Source organism: Lissotriton helveticus, chromosome 5_1, assembly GCF_964261635.1.
Source record: "Lissotriton helveticus chromosome 5_1, aLisHel1.1, whole genome shotgun sequence".
Classification (NCBI taxonomy): Eukaryota; Metazoa; Chordata; class Amphibia; order Caudata; family Salamandridae; genus Lissotriton; species Lissotriton helveticus.
This window is the reverse complement of record NC_136065.1, coordinates 230,333,650-230,353,273: the sequence shown is the minus strand read 5'-3', so window position 1 is coordinate 230,353,273 and position 19,624 is coordinate 230,333,650. Positions and strand designations below refer to the sequence as shown.

General features: G+C 42.8%; 1 protein-coding gene across 4 annotated transcripts in view; it reads right to left on the bottom strand.

Annotated features, from left to right (window-relative positions):
• Positions 1–19,624, bottom strand: part of TRAF2 (TNF receptor associated factor 2) — a 500,036-nt gene that overhangs the window by 267,330 nt on the left and 213,082 nt on the right. For all 4 annotated transcript variants that reach the window (XM_078642076.1, XM_078642079.1, XM_078642077.1 and 1 more), the window contains exon 4: positions 12,288–12,366. In XM_078642076.1, coding sequence (XP_078498202.1) covers positions 12,288–12,366 — 79 coding nt within the window. The remainder of the gene's footprint in view (positions 1–12,287; positions 12,367–19,624) is intronic.

The following is a 19,624-nucleotide window of genomic DNA, read 5'->3' as shown; positions in this document are numbered from 1 at the left end:
GATTAACAGTTTCATTCAAATAAAAATTTGACAGCACTTTAAAAAGCATAGTTGGACATGTACACAAAATAACTAGTCAACCTACAGTCTCTGAAAAAACATTAAGAGCTACTCAATAGAGAAAGCTGCATCTTACTTACTAACACACCTACTATTTAAAGAAATGTCAATTTCTATGAAATATACTTTTAATCCAATGTATGCATATGGTTAAAAGTAGGATGAATTAACTTGGACAACAGCTAATTTCCAACGAGCGGTACCTTTTCTGATGAGTGAAAACACCTTATACAAACCCTTAAGGAAATACTTTACTACTGCAATGGCAAAACAATTTGTCAGTATGCTATAATTAAAGCCACATTCATAAGAGGAATACTGAAGGTCTGGCCCTGAACCTTGTGGAATGTATGAAAGAACATCATCTTCTGTCCACTTAAAGGCATAATATCCTCTTGTAGAAGGTTCCTTTGACTCTTTCAGGACCCATGTACGGACTGGTGGTGATCAACATGCCCTCCCTGAAAGGCTGCATGTGCCAAACCGCTAAGCTAAATGGCTTGTAATGCTTTATCTGGGCGTTGGTACTTGTTGCCACAGCTAAAGTAAATGCAACTGGCTGTATCTTCTCAAACAAGCTGGCACAACCAAGAGAAAGTATGGAAACTGCAAAGCATACAGTCCTAAATTACCTCAACACCTAAAAGTCTGGTGTGATTTACTCGCAAGCCCTCAAGAAATCTGAAACCCCGCTTCCTCTCTGGGGTACTGAACAGAGGGTGCGGGTTGAAGAAGTCACTGGATCTTTGCTGACTGGAAATGTGGCTTCATGTCAGTAGTTGAAAGTTGAACAACTCCCCTTTCATGTCTCTGAAGTGTCGGATGTCTTCCCTGCTGGAACTTCTGTTGGTAAGCACAGCTTCATCTCTGAAACCGATGCATGGAACCAGGATTTGAAGGTGAAAATGGCGTGTTTCACATTTACATGCCCACTGCATAAAGAGTCTACAACGTAAGTATTCATCATACTAATCTTATATTTCCTGAGACACTGAAACCGGATCCATTGAAGGTGCTCTGTAGTACTTCCCTTGTCTTTCAGAGGATCTCCCCAGCTTGCCTGCCTGGCTCCAACAATCCAGGTAACGGGAGCACATATTTCTTAGATGCTGACATGATCAAGATTTATTATTATTTTTTTATGTAATTTTATTACCAACTCTGCCGCGTCCTGTAAACCCCGCAAAGGAGTTTACATTACCAAGAGGTAAGGACCTGCGTAGTGTCTCCTGCATCTCTGGTGGTGAAAATGGTTTTAGGTCTTTTCTGTGTGACTTCAAAGTAGATGAAGAATCCAGACCCACTGAAATATTTTGATCAGTTCCGTTATACCATAGATGGTCGGTGATCAATCAGAACCTCAGAAAGTCCTTCTCATTCAAGATAAATATTACTTTATAAGGCTGCAGTAGTCACAAATAAAATACATCCTCTGTTTGGTCTGCACTTGGATAACTTGCACTTGAACAACACAAATTCATTTAAGATACAATCCAACTCTTTTTTTTTTTTAGAAACATGAGTCCATGTCCCCAGAAGAGCCCAAAAAACGAAGCTGGTTATTTTTTCCCAAGTCTTTAGTCCTGTGTACAAAATATGTAAAGGCGTCCTTAAGATATAATGAACGCCTACACTGCTCATCAGGGGTCACAAAACACCAGTTAAATGAAAGTGTGATAACACCTTCAAACCAGATGAAGAATGAGAATGTAAAATCATTTTACCACTGTGAAACACCATACAGGCTGCTCTTTGGAAAAGTCTTTAATTCACTCGTTTTATTCATTTCCAATAAACAAATTACAAATCGGCTTTGTACATGGGCTTTGAAGGGGGACACGTCATTTTATTTGTGTTTTATTGGGGTCTTTTTCTAAAGTGTTGGCCGTCCAGGTGAGCAGAAAGTTGTATTCAGCAACATGTTGCATAGTCAACATGTGAGGATACAGACCATAAGGTATATTATGTACGTTCTCAATGTGAGCCCCGTGAGTAAATATAATGATGTTTATACAACTATCCCTTCAAAAACAGCAGCATGTTCTTCCATAAATATTAACTTGACAGAGCCTTTCTGAAAAATTACTCTTCAGTTGGTTCTCCATATATGCAGTAATAGTTCATAATGGCACGTCTCTTGATTTTTACACCTCAGAAGTCTGTGCTCTTTTTGAGTGCAGCAAATGCAGCCTCTCTTCCAGGTAAACTAATTGCATCTTTTTGTAGAAGTTCATTTTGCTTCTTTTATCAGGTGCATACATGCTGAAGGCATATTTATAGGACTTCTTACACCAGGCAGTCAAGTTAAACAATGCTGAAGTGTGATGGCACATCCTGCACAGGAGTAAAGACACAGCAGCCTCAATAATCTCTGGCTCTATCAACAGTGGTGCCAAGGCCTTCTTCATTTATCAGGCTAAATAGCTATTAGAATTAATGTTGGTTGAGATTTCTTTTATTAAACTATACTGCATCACCAGGATTGGAACAATAGTATAATAGGTTCATGGAATTCACAGCAACCTGGATGTGAAGTCTGGGCAACTTTTAGTTGTGTTCAATGCCACAAATTGATTTTGAGAAACCCTCAGGAGTTAAAAACTGTTTTTAGTGCTTCAATGTTTAACATTCATTTGAACCCCACCAGGACTGTCTGGCTCAGACCACCTGCTTGCTATTTTACTCTCTATAGTAAATTACCCAATTAAATAGACCTTCTCTTTTTTCAGGGCCCACTGCCCTGTCAAATGCACCAGGTCAGGGAACACTAAGTGCATCCATGCAACAAAAATATCCAGTAACCAAATATCCATGGGTGAAATCACTCCAAAGATAGAGAATATCTGAAATGTTGCTTCCCAGCACAGCGCTTAACTCCTGACGTTTTAAAGGCTCCGTGCCAAATAAGACGTGAGTTTAAAAAAAAAAAGCTTCAAGTACTCCGCTGCACATGGTTTGACTGGCAAATTAAATGCTTCTAATATTTGGGGCAAATTTGATTCTTCCTTCATCATGCTGAAACATACCAAAAGAAAAACTGTTGGAAGGATGGCAGGAAGAGCACAGAGAATGATAAAGTCCATTTGCAAAGATCTTACTGTAACAAAGGTTGGACTTAAGGACATTAGGATTCTCAGTTCAGTTCAGTTCAGTTCAAACAAGCTTTATTCGACGATTGTCATAAAAGCATAAAATCCAGATTAAAAAGTACAGGTTAAAACGAATAAAAATGAGCAAATTCTATCTCTTTAAAAAAAAAATTGGAGGTATAACATTGATATATTTACATAATGAATTCATTAGCATTACATCATAAGGGATTTAATAATCACCTGGAAAAAGTTAATCTATTAACAAATCACTTCTGATGGTCCATGCCCACCCCAAAAGGTTTGCCACTGCCACATATACAGTCATATTTGTACAGGTACATATTATTCTAACTGCGGCCAGGCCACTGTCCGTGCCCAGCAACCTGCACATTGGGCGTAGCCACATTCGTCGTGGGGCCGCATACGCTGGGCATTCAAATAATAAGTGACCAACAGTCTCAGAGAGCGCCGGACATGCTGGACAGCCGGCTTTGTCCCCCCTAGACCACTTATAGGTAAAAGCCCTAACAGGTAAGCTACCAATTCTCAACTGGAAATAAAGTTTGCGGTCTAAAGGTTTTGAGATAACATCCCAGAAATCTTCCAGAAGCGGTCCATCCTTAAAGTCCATAAACGCACCGGTCAGCGAACAAGGGGCTGTGGACTTGAAGATCTTAACAGCCATAAGCTTCAGTACTGGTCCTTTAAAGACTTCTTCGGTGGGAACCTTGCATTTGTTGGATCTTTCCACAAATCTCTTAAACCTAGATCAGTCAGAACACCCCTGATGTGTACTAACCACTTAATTCCATGAGAAAAACCACATCTAATTATATCTAACAGACCCCTTCTATACGTCTCTAGTTCTGGGGTAGTCCAAAGCCGTCTCCAATATAAAATAGGTCGCAAAGAAGCAATGAGGGCTATTGGAGACAAGCCCAGGTCATAGAGAAGGGGATTCAGGGGGGTACTCTGTGGTAGTTTTATCAAATTCCTAATAAATACATTTTCCGAGCTTTTTATCCCCCGTAGGTTCTCAGGTCCCCAAAGTTCTACCCCGTATGAAGTGGAACTAACCACTTTTCCATTGTAAACCGCTAATACGGGAGCTATTGGTTTAGTAAGGGACCTGGAATGCTCCAGACTCAGGGCACCAGAGAGTTGGCGATGTTTCAGAGTAGCCAGCTCAATCTGTTGTTTCCATTTCGAGTCGTGCTGGATACAAACGCCCAGATAGGTAAAAGCCTGGACCCTTTCTAAGGGACGCCTGTTCATAATCATAGTAACCTTAAAGGTTTTTGGGGCATTAAAAGTCATAAATTTGGATTTTGCTACATTAACTTCCAAACCCCGGGCGGAGCAGAAATCATCAAAAAGCACCAAGGCTTTCTGCAACCCGCTCGGAGTTTTTGCTACTAAGAGACAATCGTCAGCAAACATTAAAATAGGAACTTTTCCTCCAGCAAGGATAGGGGCATCAATGTTGGAATCAATTAACATTTTGGCCACATCATTAATGTATAACGAAAATAACGTTGGCGCCAGGACACAGCCCTGACGGACTCCAGATTCCACTGGGAACTGGGGCGTAACACTGCCGGGACCACCCCACCTGATCTGTGCATAGTTTTGTTCATGGAGTCTTTTCAAAAGCGTAAGAAGGGGACCCAGCAGACCCATTTCATTAAGGACTTTCCACAGGGTAGCGCGCGGAACCAGGTCGAATGCCGCTCTTAAGTCTATAAACGATACATACAAGCTACCATGCCCAATCAATACAGTCGTCCAGTGCAACATTGTAAAATGTAACACCTGGTCGACCGTACTAACTGAGGTCCTGAAGCCAGCCTGTAGATGGGATAAGATGTTGTTGACACGCTCCCACTCCAGTACTTTATTTAAAATCAGCCTGCCAAAAAAATTTGGGAGGTGTCAATCAGGCTGATTGGGCGATAATTTCCTGGCTGGGACTTGTCCCCTTTTTTATACACGGGTATAATTTCGGCCCGTTCCATGAACAAGGTATAGGGGCACCCCTGGCAATCATGTTTGCTAGAAGGAGTATGTAGGAACCCCAGGAGTTTTTGTCCTGTAAAAATAAGTCCGCGGGGATGCCATCAATACCAGGCGCTCTGCTAGGAACCACTAGATCTAAGGCACTGCAAACCTCTTTTAGGGAAAACATATCCTCAGTAGTAAAAGTGGTTAGCGTCTCTGTAATTGGTTCTGAGTCCTTATCCCTCGCGTATTGTGGCTGGAAATAGGCTACCCATTTATCTTTGGGGACCCAGTTCTGAGGCTTATCTGGGTTTCCCTCCACCCACCACCTGTACACATTCCAGAATCTCCGAGAGTCTTTGTTGGAACCTGCCTCCTTTAACTCTTTCCACCTAGTCTCGTCCCAGTTACGTTTAGCTATGTAGACAGTATTTTTGTACATGGATCTGGCTATCCGAATATCCTCACATGACTCACTTTTAATGGCTTTGCCCAGGTCCAAACGGGCCTGCCTACATTCCCCTGAATACCAACGAGGTGGTTCAGGTATACGTGGGGCCTTATTTGGACAGGACTTAACTTAAAGGCTTTTCAATTCACAAAAAAAGGCCTCATGGACCCTTGTTCCTTCCTCTTGAGAAGGAAGGACATTATCCTTTTCAACCAGTTCCTCTAGATCACGAGTTGCTTGAGCAAGCTTTTGATTTGATTTATAAAATCAATATTAAATGGATTAATAGAAACTTTCGATCATCGGACATGTCGCATATCGTTCGATAGGACTGCGTTCGTAATGGGGGTAAGAGACACATCCTTACCGGGAGTACTCCAGTAGGAGAGAGTCATGCACAGGGGATTATGGTCACTCTCTATCCTATCTATAATTAGCATGTCCTGGAGAAATCTCCATGTCCCCAGGTTGAGCAGAATATAATCTATTCTACTTTCTCTGGTGCCGCTTTTGAAAGTGTTAGCCCCGTCTTTATCACCCAGTGATCTTCCATTTGTAGCTCTTAGACCATTGTTTAGACAAATAGAATTCATTTGAATGACTATATCTGACCACTCTTTAATTGGTTTAAGCTCAAGTTTAGGTATCCCCCATTCCCTATCCTCATCGTCCGATATATTCCAGTTATCACATACAATGGGTTCGAAAGTAACATTAAAATCTCCTCCCAAAATTGAGTTAGAATGAGGAAGAGGAGAATGAAGCATCTCTTCCAGGAGGGCAAGTACTAATGACTTTTTCCCAGCTGTGCTTCGAGCATAGACATTATAGATGTTAATCGGCTCTTGGTTAGGGAACACAAGTCTTAGGACCTGTAGATCCCTATGAGTGGAGTGAATGACTTTAATAGTAGCACCAAGGTCCGGTCTGATCCAGATAGTTTGGCCACCAGACGGACGACCCTTGCCTATCTTCTCTGCCGGAATGCTGTAATTTAAATAATCAGGTAGGTGTAATGGGTCCAGTAGCCAGGTTTTCTGGAATAGGCATATATCATGCTGGCTAATAAATGACATCCACTCCGGGGATTCAGCTTTAGATTGAAGACCAGCTATATTCCAGGAAAGAACAGACCCAGATTTACCAATGGTAGACACGGTATATTCCTGCTTTGTTGACTCAGCAGCCATAGATGAGGGCGCAGCCATACATGTCGAGTACGGGAGCAAGGGTGGGACTTCAAGAGAGATGTCCAGATCATTAGATAGGTCGGGGCCTAGGCTTTGTGAGTAGTTAAATCACTACTCGCCCCGTTAGTAACTTTAAACTGGAGTCAATCATTATGATCCAAACTCAAGTTTGCCAAAAATGTGTCCTTACCAATATTTCTTCCTTCAGAGAGCCAGGCTTGGGGAGGAGTTGGTCTCATCTGGATCCTTGAGTGATCCGGGGAACATGATCTAAATTCTAAATTTAATAATTCTCCCGCTATCATCGGGTTTTTAAAATCTAGTTTTATGCAATCGTGTGCATCACCCTGGGAGAAAAGCCTCACTGCACGGGAAATGTCCTCCCTGACGACTGACCTACAGCCCCTCACGTACCTAATCCTGTGAATTGCTTTGTTGGTAAGTGCTTCAGGAGTTTCATGAGCCCTGCCAATAGGCAGCTTGGGAATATTAATCAGGAACACAGGGGGAGATTTACCCAGATAAAAATTAGATGGCATAACATTTTGGCTTGGTGGAACAGGTCTTGGGTACTGTCGGCTAGACACGGGTTGCCGTACAGCCTGACTTGCTTGATAACCACTTTTATTCCCTGGGTTCCCAGATAACCCACTAGTTGGGGCAGTTAACACTGGACCAGTTCTTTGGGTGGCGTGGTTGGTTGTAATAGCTGCACTCCCTGTTCAACCCGTGTTTGTGGATATGTGGCTTGGATTCACAGGAGTGTCCTGAGCAGTGGACAAGTTGGACAAGGGGGGAACTTTCCCTAGGCTTCCTTCTAAATTTGCAGTTTTACATTTACAATCAGCAAGGTTAGCTACGGCAAGGCCTTTGACAGAGCCCACCCTTAAATTACTTACAGCAATACTAAGTTGATCGATCTTGGTTTGCATATTTACGACCAAGTCACACAAATGATTTACAATTTTAAACAGGGGGTTATTGGTTGGATCAGCTAGCCCGGGCGTCCCCAAAATAGTAGCCACATTCAGAATATTTTCTACTCGGGGTGGACCAGGCTCAAGCGCCTCAGATCTACTTTCAGCATTACATTTTTCAATTTGTGCTAGAACAGAAAACCTGTTGCTGCAGGGTAATACGCTCATATCAACAGAACTATAATTAGGATGTGTGGGTATTTGAGACTGGTCTGTAATGAGCTCTCCCGACTCTACCAAAACCGTTTTAGACCTCGTGGCCTGCTTGTTGGTAAACATTTCTGGGATAACAGCAGCCCCTCGCTTTTTACTATTAGCTTCCGGGGCACTCACAGTACTACATCCCTCTAAGGCTCTTTCCCCATGATTGGGAGCAGATGTTAGCAGATCTGTACAGTCTTGCACCAAGTCCTCAATTCTGTCAATGACACAATTAACTCCCGCGTGTGTCTGCCGCTTTCTAACTGGTTTACACTTGGATTTCTTGGCTTGCTTCCCTCCCTTAGCCATCACGCCAGCACAGTCATTTAAATCCTCAGTGGATTTCCTCTTCCCCATTATTGCAATAGATCAAGGCCACAAATAAGCAGGAGGTTGGAAATGAACAGTACCTTGTGGTCGAAATTCAAGAGTGGTGGCCCAGTCCAGTCTCCGTCAGGCCACAGACGGCCACAGACGGCCCGCCCTTTGCCCAGGCTTCGCCCGGCTCGACCCGCGAACGGTCCCGCGAGGCGGGAATGGCGCTGGTCTTTGTGCGCCTCCCGGCGCAGTTGAGTGGTGCGTGTACCGCGTGGGCTGCTGGGGGTTGAAGTCCGCAGAGGCACCTTGTCCCGCTCTCCACTCGGCGGCCGCACTCTGATGGAGAGAGTGTGCGGCGGCGGGAGGCAGCGGGAAGCAAGCTGGCGAGGAGGCTCTTAAGAGCAGGGGTCAAGGAGGCAGATGGAAACAGGCACACGGGCCCCTGGAGATATGAAGTCAGTTCCCCACTCAGCTGGGAATGACGCTGGTCTTTATGCGCCTCCCGGCACGGTTGAGTGGTGCGTGTACCGCGTGGGCTGCTGGGGGTTGAAGTCCGCAGAGGCACCTTGTCCCACTCTCCACTCGGCGGCCGCACTCTGATGGAGTGAGTGTGCGGCGGCGGGAGACAGCGGGAAGCAAGCTGGCGAGGAGGCTCGTAAGAGCAGGGGTCAAGGAGGCAGATGGAAACAGGCACACAGGCCCCTGGAGATATAAAGTCAGTTCCCCACTCAGCTGGGAATGACGCTGGTCTTTATGCGCCTCCCGGCGCGGTTGAGTGGTGCGTGTACCGCGTGGGCTGCTGGGGGTTGAAGTCCGCAGAGGCACCTTGTCCCGCTCTCCACTCGGCGGCCGCACTCTGATGGAGAGAGTGTGCGGCGGCGGGAGACAGCGGGAGGCAGCGGGAAGCAAGCTGGCGAGGAGGCTCGTAAAAGCAGGGGTCAAGGAGGCAGATGGAAACAGGCACACGGGCCCCTGGAGATATGAAGTCAGGTTCTCCTAACACGTCAAGTTCGACCAATGTCATTTATGGAGTAGTTCCTTGGTATTCTCAGACATGCCTGGCGATGAGGCGACATGCAGTTAACCGTCATTGCCCTGTGGCAGCAAGCGGTAAGAGCTCAGATAAACTTCACAGTAGTGGTTAAAAATGTTTGTTCACTTATTTGTAAAGCATTCAAAGATGGCGACTGTTTAGCGCACACTAGCGACATTGGTTGTCATGACAGCCGTAGGTGATGCCAAATACTTGAGTATTTAAACGCCTGGGCTTGGAAGCGGGGTTTTCGACATTCCATTTTCGCTGCACTATACCGTCAGTGAGCTACGATACTCACTGGTAAGTCTTGGGAGGTTTGTGATTACCTTTATTGGTTCAGGCACCTGCAATAATCGCTTGTTTCTTAGAGAGTCACAAACATTGTTGATAACATATCCAGTTGGTCTTATCATATATGTGCACAATGGTTTGTAGAATTCTTATTGACAAACAGTACAAAGAACTGGACAGTTACGGGGGCTGCCTTTCTACGTAATGTGCCCCTTCCTTTCCTTAAGATTACTGTGCTTGTATATATCACGAGCCTCAGAGCAGCATGCTCTTATGGACCATCATGTTTGTAACGATGTTTGAAGCTTCAATCATGCCCGATTAATCTTTATGCACATTCTAAATATTCATTTGGGTTCGCTAAAATGACTTTTTGAAATCATTGGAAGTTTTTAATTGACTTCCATGCTGTTTCTTTTACAGGGTTTCTTGTGATGTCATAGCATATTCCAGTGCTTTCAATAATTGGTCAGTTTTTAAGTGAATCATGATATGCTACGTACACTTAATCAGTCAAAATATGTTTCATATTGTTGACAGGCTGTGCATTATATATTTATGTTTTGGGCATTTGTACCCTATTATAAATATGAACCACAAGCCAATAGACGCAGTTAACTGTTGAGGTATCATTTATACAAGTTGTTTTGTGCCTGCGAGCCCTGACACCAATATGCACATGTTATAAAACTAACAATACCTATGAATTGTAGCGGCTGTCTTTGTTACACTCCATTGAATGGCCAGAATTATTCTAATATTGTCGTGCACTCTACGGTTGGCTACTTTGTTCGAATGATCATGCTTTCTCAATGACAGTTATATTCTTAATGTTTTGTGAGTCCGGACAAAAGCGTGCATGCGCATCTGAGAACTTTGAAATTCTTCTTTAACAATACATAACTCTTTGAAGTTTGGCACTCTCTTCATTTTACTATGTCTTCATAGAGCCATTTATACTTCTGGTGGTGCGTCTGAGAGCTCATTTACAAGCATACACATGAATCTGAGAATCTTGAATTTTATCAGACACAATAACAAGCATACTGTATTTTGTCTCTTTCTTCATTCCAACATGTCTTCACAGTGCAAGTTTAATTTTTAGCAATGCACTTGTGAACATACATACAAGCGTGCACATACGTCTGGGAATGGTGAATTAAAACAGGCTTTAGAGTACATCCCATAAAACATTTGCTTTATCTTAAAATATGCATCTGTGTGTCCTTTAGAATATATTTCAGGAACATGACCAGTTAGGGTATCCGAGCGCTGTACAAACAGGAAAGTTACACATGCAAGGGAGAAATGCAAAAAGAATATGCAATCATCAAAACATTTATAATATAATACACAAATCAGAAAATTTAAGCTCCAGATGTGCCCCGGAAAGTAGTAAAGCAGAATGGCTTCAGGGCTGCTCTTGAAGGAATTTATTCAAAAGATGCATTTTTACTATTTTTTTTTAAAGGAGGGAGTTGAGGGGTTAGACATGATTGCAGGAGGCAATGCATTCCAAATTCTTGGGGCTAAACTGGAGAATGAGTGGTTGTAAGTTATTTTTTTGTTTAATTTCTGAGGTTACAATAGTAGGAAGTTGGCATTTCTTAGGGAGCGAATACCACCAGACAGTGAGTTTCTTCGCCAAGTAGCTTGGAGTGTTATGGTGTAGGGCCTTGTGTGGCATGCAGGCTATCTTCAGCTAGATGTTTGCTTCCAACTGGAGCCAATTTAGCTGTTTTAGAACTGGAGCAATTTCGTCAAATCAGCTGGATCCCGTGACGATCCTGGCTGCAGAATTCAGTGTGGCCCTTAGTGGCGCTAGCCTTGCTTTCAGGTAAGCCAGCCAGAGTAGCACTATTGTAGTCTAATCGGGACTTGACTAGGGTTTGGACAGCTAACTAAAGGTTATCAGGTGGCAAAAAGGGTCTGAGTTTTCTCAGGGGGATCAGATGGAAATTGGATACCCTTGTGGTTGCCCTGATATGGTCTTGTATATTCAGGTGTTTGTCCAGAGTTATGCCAAGTGATCCAGTGGAATAAATTAGTTTGTTGAAAATATTTAACTAAGGCAATATGAGAGCAGCCTGAAAGTTTTTAGGGGGCACGGTTCAGATGGTCTCCAAGGGGGTTTAATAGGTCATACGCATCATTGTTTCTTTTCCGTCTACTTTTTCCTTTAGGATGGATATTAGTGGTTATTATAATGTAAGGTACGTGAAAAATAAAACAATTGACAAAATGAGTAAAAGGTTAGTCATTTACAATTGATTTTATGGGTTAGAAGGGTGCGTTTCATGAATGATATTCCAATCTCTCTTTGGAAGTGTGTTCTAAGATCTTGCTCATGGGCACAGCCATTTTATGTTAAAGATACTGATGAAGATCCCATGATGGAAAATAAGGAGTTCTGCACAGATGCCAAAGGGGGCCTATCCCTAGATCGGACTCACCCTCATACTCCGATGACTGTAGTGAGAAAGAGGGGTAATATGAAGGAGGGCACATTTGCAGGCAGCTCAGACTGATCCAAGAAGAAAGCATACTAGAAACACTGTTTGCACATATAATTCAATTAAAGCACTGGTCTTATGTTGAACAGTCACTCCCCGAAAGATCAGCACTAAGTGTTGCAATATGTGAAATTCTCATGTTTTCAAAATGTACACTTACAGAGCTCTGTTCTAAAATGGAAACACCTTCTTCATAAATTCCTTCCTGGATACAAGATGCACACTTCTGCGGTCCAGAGCTGGAATAGGGGGCAAATGGATTAACATATAATTGTCAGTAATAAAAACGTACAGGCATATGTTAGTGCAATTAGGCAGCACACTAACTGGATTTTTCTTACATTTAAAATTTGCTTTCCTCAGATATCATGTCAAAGTTATACAAATCCCAAAGAAAAAATATATTCCAACATAACTTGCTAGTAAACACAGAAGGAAAAACTGAGAATATCACCAGGCAAATAATTGATTAAAGAGTGAAACGATGGCTTAAACTATGTCTTTCATCACCAAATATAAATACCTCTCTCTTACAAGTCAGATGATTTGTTAGGAGGGAATATGTACGCTGTAAAGTCAATCAGTGGAGACTATGGTACGTTTAGACAAAGATATAACGGTGTAAGATGTTTTGGTGATATTTGATAAACCACCTAAAAAGCAAAACCCCGAGCCAGAGGTTTTCCTGTGTGAATTATTTTTGAGATGAGGCCCCGTCTTAGCATTTAAATGTTTTCAAAAGGCAGAAGGACACTCTCTGTGGACATTGTTTGGACCCTGATAGTTTGAATTCCTGAAAAATTAAAAGATAAATTCAAACACGGTGGCCCTAAGAGCCACTATATTAAAGATGCAGCGTTCAATTTTCAGCTTTTTTCAGCTTCTGCCTGTACAGTACCATTTTCATCACGTTCCATCCTTAGTTGCTTCAATGTATTTTTCTGTAAGATGGAGTTAGGCCTGCAGCATTACACTAGTGAAAGTTATGTTTTTTTTTTAAATAGCTTCTTTTTAAATGATAATATACAAAAGTTGTGTAAATATGGCTTGCAGATTGACAGACAAAAAATGTTTTACTAAAGGTACTTTGGATCCCGTACATGGGTGAAGCTATTTAGTGTTTATGGCTGTCAATGAAGAGCTCGTTATGGAGAATCAACTGTCGAAAACAGATGCTACCAATCCGATGTTGTAGTGTAGTGCGGTATGCCACTACAGGATTCCACCTTGGAATAGAATGGAAATAATGTTACCCGTGGAATGCCGGGGATGCCGGATGCCTTGAGGGAAAGCATCTGTACTGACGGCCCAGATGACTGTGTGAACAGCAGTTTGCTTGATTCTATGACTTCTGACCCAACATATGCATCACCTGAGAGTATTTTTTGGTGACCCTTGACAGTAATGAGGAAGGAGCCACTTGGATCCAAAATATCTTCAGCTGGATGTCTACAAACCAGCTGAAGTTAAACGGAGACAAAACTGAAGTCCTCCTCTTGGGGAAAAACAAAGATCTATGGAACGCCACTCACTGGCCCTGCGAGCTAGGTAACCTCCCCACCCCTGCTACCCACGTAAGAAACAAGCAAACAAAGTGGTAGGCCTTTGTTTCACCATCATGAAATGGTTGAAAAGAATCCTATGGATGCTGCCCCTTGCAACTCAAAAGACCGTAGTCAACGCACTCATTACATCTCGTCTTGACTACGGCAATATTCTCTACCTGGGCTCAAATCAAGCTGTCATTAAACGTCTACAACTGGTCCAAAACTCGGCTGCAAGACTATTATGCAAAATTCCCAAAACTGCCAGTGTGTCGAAACACCTGAATGACCTACATTGGCTCAGGGTAGAAAACCGCATCAGGTTCAAAGCCCTGAGCTATATGTTTAGGATCAAAACCGGCACCGCACCAAAGTACCTGCAATCCTTAGCGACCCCATACATCCCGGGAAGAGAACTGCGCTCCCAGACCGCTGCAAACTTTACGGCCCCTAGGTTCAAACTAGCGAGAATGGGAGGAAGATCCTTCGCTGTCCTAGGGCCCACTCTCTGGAACAAACTCCCGCCCCCCACATCCGCAAAGAAGAAAACTATGCTAGATTCAGAAAGAACATAAAAACCTGGCTTTTCCAGAAATAAACCCACTGACCAAATTTACCCCTTACTTCGGTTCATCGCTAAGTCATCGGCGCCGGGAAACCCTTTTTGGGTAGCTGTGCGCCATACAAGTGTAAAAAATAAATAAATAAATTGGATGGGAGAATTCTTGTACGATATAGTGAGAATAGTGATGCTAGTGTGTTCAAAGGAACAGTTCTGTCTTCATCTTGGTAATGAATTTCATGTTTCTTCCAAGACCAGAGTTAGACTATCTAAAGCATTTGCATCCAATTAATTACTCTAAGTAATCTCTTCTGATTTGCTCATCCATTTTATGTCGAGTAGGAATTTATACCACTATATTATTTATATTTTTTGTATTTATGTAACGTTACCAATATAATGGCATTGTTCATCATTTGCTAAGTTTATTAGATCTTAGTATGCACAATGAGACTTTATTAGTGAGTAGACAACAAGTTGTTTTGCTTGTATAAAAAGGTAGATATGAAAAGAATGGTCCTAGAAAAAGAATGTTAAGTGTGTCACTGCTGGAATGCTGGATATGCCAGATGCCTGGAAGCATTGCTGTTAAAAGGACACTCGGATGCCAAATAAAGAAGACTTTCATTTTGTGTACAGATTCTTCACTACAGATGTGTTGGACTAAACAATTCAGAATAAACTGTTCTCACCCAAGGGTGACCAAACTTGTCCCTAGTGGATAAACCTTTAAGCCTTCCCATGTAATCAGTGACCACCGGAATGGTGAAAAGGATGCATGAGAAGGAGGTTTCCTATATGGTGCAATCTTTGATGCTCCTGGGAGCTGGCTGCTATGCGTTTGTTTATGCTACCCAAAAAGGCTGGTCCAAGACCCGACATTTCAACATGCTGATGCCCCTAATCTAAGACTGGGAGTTGAAGAGAGTGATTAAAAAAGGTTCTGTTCCTGTCTGAAGCAGAGGTACTGGGTCCTCCCCATTTCAATAAGTTGTGGTACACCGCTAATATAGATGGATGGACTTAAGGTGGTTGCCGTGTGATGAAAGGCCTTGATGATGATGATGATGATGATGATGATGATAGGTACCAGACGCTTAGGCATAATACATGTCGGTTTGGGGTAAAGTCTAGTCAATTTCTTTTCTTTGATACAATCATGAGGGCTACTTGCCTCACCTGGGAGGGATTTCAGGGGAAACTGTCCAAATCAAGTGTACTGGCAGTTTGCTGACCTTTCTCCGGGTGGCAGACCGATTTCCACTAATCCACGATTCTGCACTTAGCAAAGGGCATCTGATAACATCCACCTTGATCCAAGAAAAGTGCAAGAAAGACACCAGTGCACAACTGTCTGATACTAACTGGATTAAGGTATTGATACTGCATGAATAGCTACAAGCAATACAGGATATTGCCTTACTCAGTTGAAAATATTGCACAGGGCCAATCCTATCCCATCAAAACTTGATAAAAAATATGCCAGGCTAGAGCAGGAGACTGCCCAAGTTACTGATAAAGGGAGGCTAAATTTCTACACTAGATGCAGCATATTGGAAAGGTACTGGTGATAGGCCACAAATGCCCTAAGGAATACAATAGGTGCAATAGTTAACCATTCCCTTAAGAACGGTGCCTTACGCCTTAAAACAACACCTAAGACAGGGAATTTAAATTTTAGATTTGTGACCCTGTTACTGCTGCTAGCTAAAAGGCAGATAATAATGCAATTGTCTAGTACCCCAACTCCAGTTTATAGGAATGATATGCAAGACAGTGGCTGTTGGAGGAAGAGATCCACAGGTCTGAGGGGAGTATAAATGACAACCTACTAGATGACATTCGAAGACTAGCAGAAGATGTTGACAGTGTTGAGTGGGGATAAAGGGAGAATTATGCCCTCACAATGATGTCACCTAGCTGCGTGCTATATAGATGGTGGTCTGCACGTCTGGGGTCTACAAGCCTATTTATTCCATGTGTTGAATTATATGGTATGCAGATGATTGTATGTCAAGGTTTTTAACAAATCCACTTTGCCTTGCTGGATTGTTGTGGTAGATACAGGTCTAAGGTTAGCAGATAATTTGCCATCTGAATGCACATGAATTGCTAGTGGGAAGTCCATTGTATTCTTTCAGAATATCCATGCGGTCTTCCAGAAGGCCTCGTTAAAGACTGGTGAAACAATATGCAGTATGAATCTACTTTCCTTTAGTTGGATTAGAAGCTTCACAACACACAAAGAAGATGGGGAAATTGATTATGAAGACATCGTCCTTGGTGTTGGGTTCCACATCCCTGGACATGAAAGCAAATTTTTGCTTTTCCTTCTGTAGGGAACAAGTATATGTTAAGTAATTCCCCAGTTTCCAAAGACATCACAAATTCACATTTTGGGCACCTGATAAGTCTACGAGAAACAATTTAAGATTCATAGACAAAAGCAAATACCAGATTGCTTGAGTTTCTTTGAAAGGGATCTTCATTTTCACTTGCTTGATCTGATGGTGCTGTATTGTTCAATTGATTTAGAAATTAATTGGACATTACTGATGGAAAATGAAAACCTGGAAAGCGGCGGACCTGCATTCAGCTAAAAGAGGTTGCTGTTCTAAGAATTTTCTTTTGTGTGCCGGACACCTTAGATTCCCAGATTATCAACCTTAGTTCTCCTTTTGCCATAGAGGCAGTGGTTAATACTGACATGCAAGTAATGGTTTCTGAAAAGATGCTCGAATAAATATGGAAAAGGGTGCCAGAAGCCTCTCTTCGTCCCAAATCCCCAGCTACTTACTTAATTGATTTCCCAAACAGGTATGAAGTGGCTTTATGTGCAATCATTCATGAGTGAGAATGAAAATGGAGGGTTTCACAGAATTCTAAAGAACGGATTTCTGTTTCACCATTGTGTGATTACTGGCCCAAATACATCCAACCTGAAGAACATAGTCTCTCTTCTGAAGTAATCAATTTTGTGACTCTTGTTCACAAATGGTCATTTGTTATAACTGATTTAGAGGACCAATATTTGTAAATTAAAGGCTGTTTAAAAAAAATTACGAAGAATGTTATGACAAAATTGGGCTTTGAGTTGATTGTCATTTATCTAGGATTAGATCTAGATCTGCACTCTATAAAGATGAGCTACAGCAGCTCCCAAGAATTTAGAAAAGGTGTTGGGAGAGGCCACACTGAAACCAAAGGTGAAATGTGTTTTTAAAGTGATGATTATTTATCACAATTCTGAAACAAACGGCATTTGCAAGGAATGGAAGACTAGAAGTACGCCTTTCTGAGATCGATGAAAAACATTGAGTGAGGTAAAATATGGTGAAAAGCCAGTAATGTAAAAGTTAATTACTTTCGGTAATGGTCTTTCTGGAGGGTACTCTATGGATTCCACATTTAAGAGTCACCAGACGCCAGACTAGAATAGACACCAAAGCAGTACCTCCCCAGGTGGAGGGTCTGTGGAGTACACCTGGTTGCTGTGGCAGAAGTGTTTTGTGCACCTATGCAATGAAGCCCTTGTCACAGCCTGGAAGATATCAAGGACAGGTACTATGCGTGCCAATGCAGTGGGAGCAGCCTTAGCCCTATTCGAATGGGTTTTCAGACCTTCTGGTTGCGGATTCTTGGCCAATGCATAACAGACCTGATTGCAGAGGACTTTCCACCAAGATCGGGTCCCCTTCTGCAAAGCCTTCCATTTCTAAACCCCACAGAAAAGCTGATCATCCACATGATGATCCTTGGTACAATCAAAATAAAAGCTTAAAGCCTTTTTTGTGTCCAGCCAATGTAACCGCTCCTGCTCTTTCGAGGCATGAGGAGGGTCAAAGAACGAAGGCAGGGTGATAGATTGCTCAACGTGAAAAGGAGTCCTAACTTTAGGCAAGAAGGCCACCAGTTCTCAATATCAGTTTGTCTGTAAAAAAGGTGGTGTAAGCAGTGCTTAATTTGTAAAACAATAAATGTCGGGGCTCTAGGCAGGAGGCCTCCGCAGGTTGCACCACCAGTTGCCACTGCCAGCATTGCCAGTGATGGTACCTATACAACTACTAAACAAGACACTGCTACAAGTGTGACAGTTCAGACTATCTTCCTGCCCCCAAAGCAACAACAATGGCTTGGGAGGCATGTGTTAGTTGTTTTGAATGTATTCAGAATAAATAGCTATTCTGCTCATCTCTGAATTATACAAACATCGCTACCATGTGGCAGCTGTCATAAGTGCCGGTGTTAACAATTAAGTAAAGTGGCCATCCGGGGAATACGATTGTAGGTAGCTTTCTGGACCACATTGCCCTTATCGGCTATGGGCCGCGTGGCCTTATCTAAGAGATGGTAGTACTTCACAAATCTGCTGTTATTAATACCCGCAACGACCTTTAATACACTTGACAATATCCTCATAGACTTGAAATCGGGTCCGGGACGATGTCAAATAAGCCTCAAGAAACTCCAAATCAACACACGGGGGCTGCCTGGGAGCTCCAGATTTCAAAGTGTATTATTATGCATGCCAAGTTCAATGGCTGTCCTACTGGGCTGCAGGGCGCAACTTGCAGGAAATCGATTATAGCTCCAGGCATATTGAACAGGGAACACTACATACTTTATTGTTGCCATAGTAGGTGCCCCCGGCGCGTCCACACCTCCTTCAGACAGCACTACACTGTAGGGGAAAGGCACTACGATATACCTCTAGGGGCGGTAGCTACGCCGCTAACATTCCATTGATTGAGGTGCCATTGGCTAACGCAAACGGTGCTTGGATCCTGGTCGGATGTGGGGGTTCAGACTATAGGGGCACATTTTGGAGATGGGACACTTATGGACCACAATGCCTTTACACGTGCCACTGAAGCGCCTACCACATTGTACATGACACATGCCGCCCTATTAAATTACATTAAAAGACAATGGGCCCCGCAACCGGAGGAACCTCAGACGAATGAGCTTGTCAAATCTCTGTATTACATGGGACATGGAAGCCACCTCATTAAAATGTTATATATCAGTATCCGTACGCATGCCCAAATCCCACTAGATGTCCTGCGGACACAGTGGGTGGCAGATATAGGACGGGACTTAACAGACAGGGAATGGGGGGACATACTGGAATATCCGCAGAAAATACCAAGCAATGCCAAGTTCAAGTTTACTCAATATATGATTATAAACAGAGCCTACTTAACCCCGCAACGACAGCACAGAATGTACTCGGAAACAGCACATCACTGCCCCTGATGTAAATTACCTGAAGTGGACCTCATTCATATGGTGTGGACATGTGTATGCATTGAAGAGGGGTTACACACATATTGGGAAACGTAACAAGTCTACCCATGGGGAACACGGCCCTTGAGTGCATACTAGGTAGTC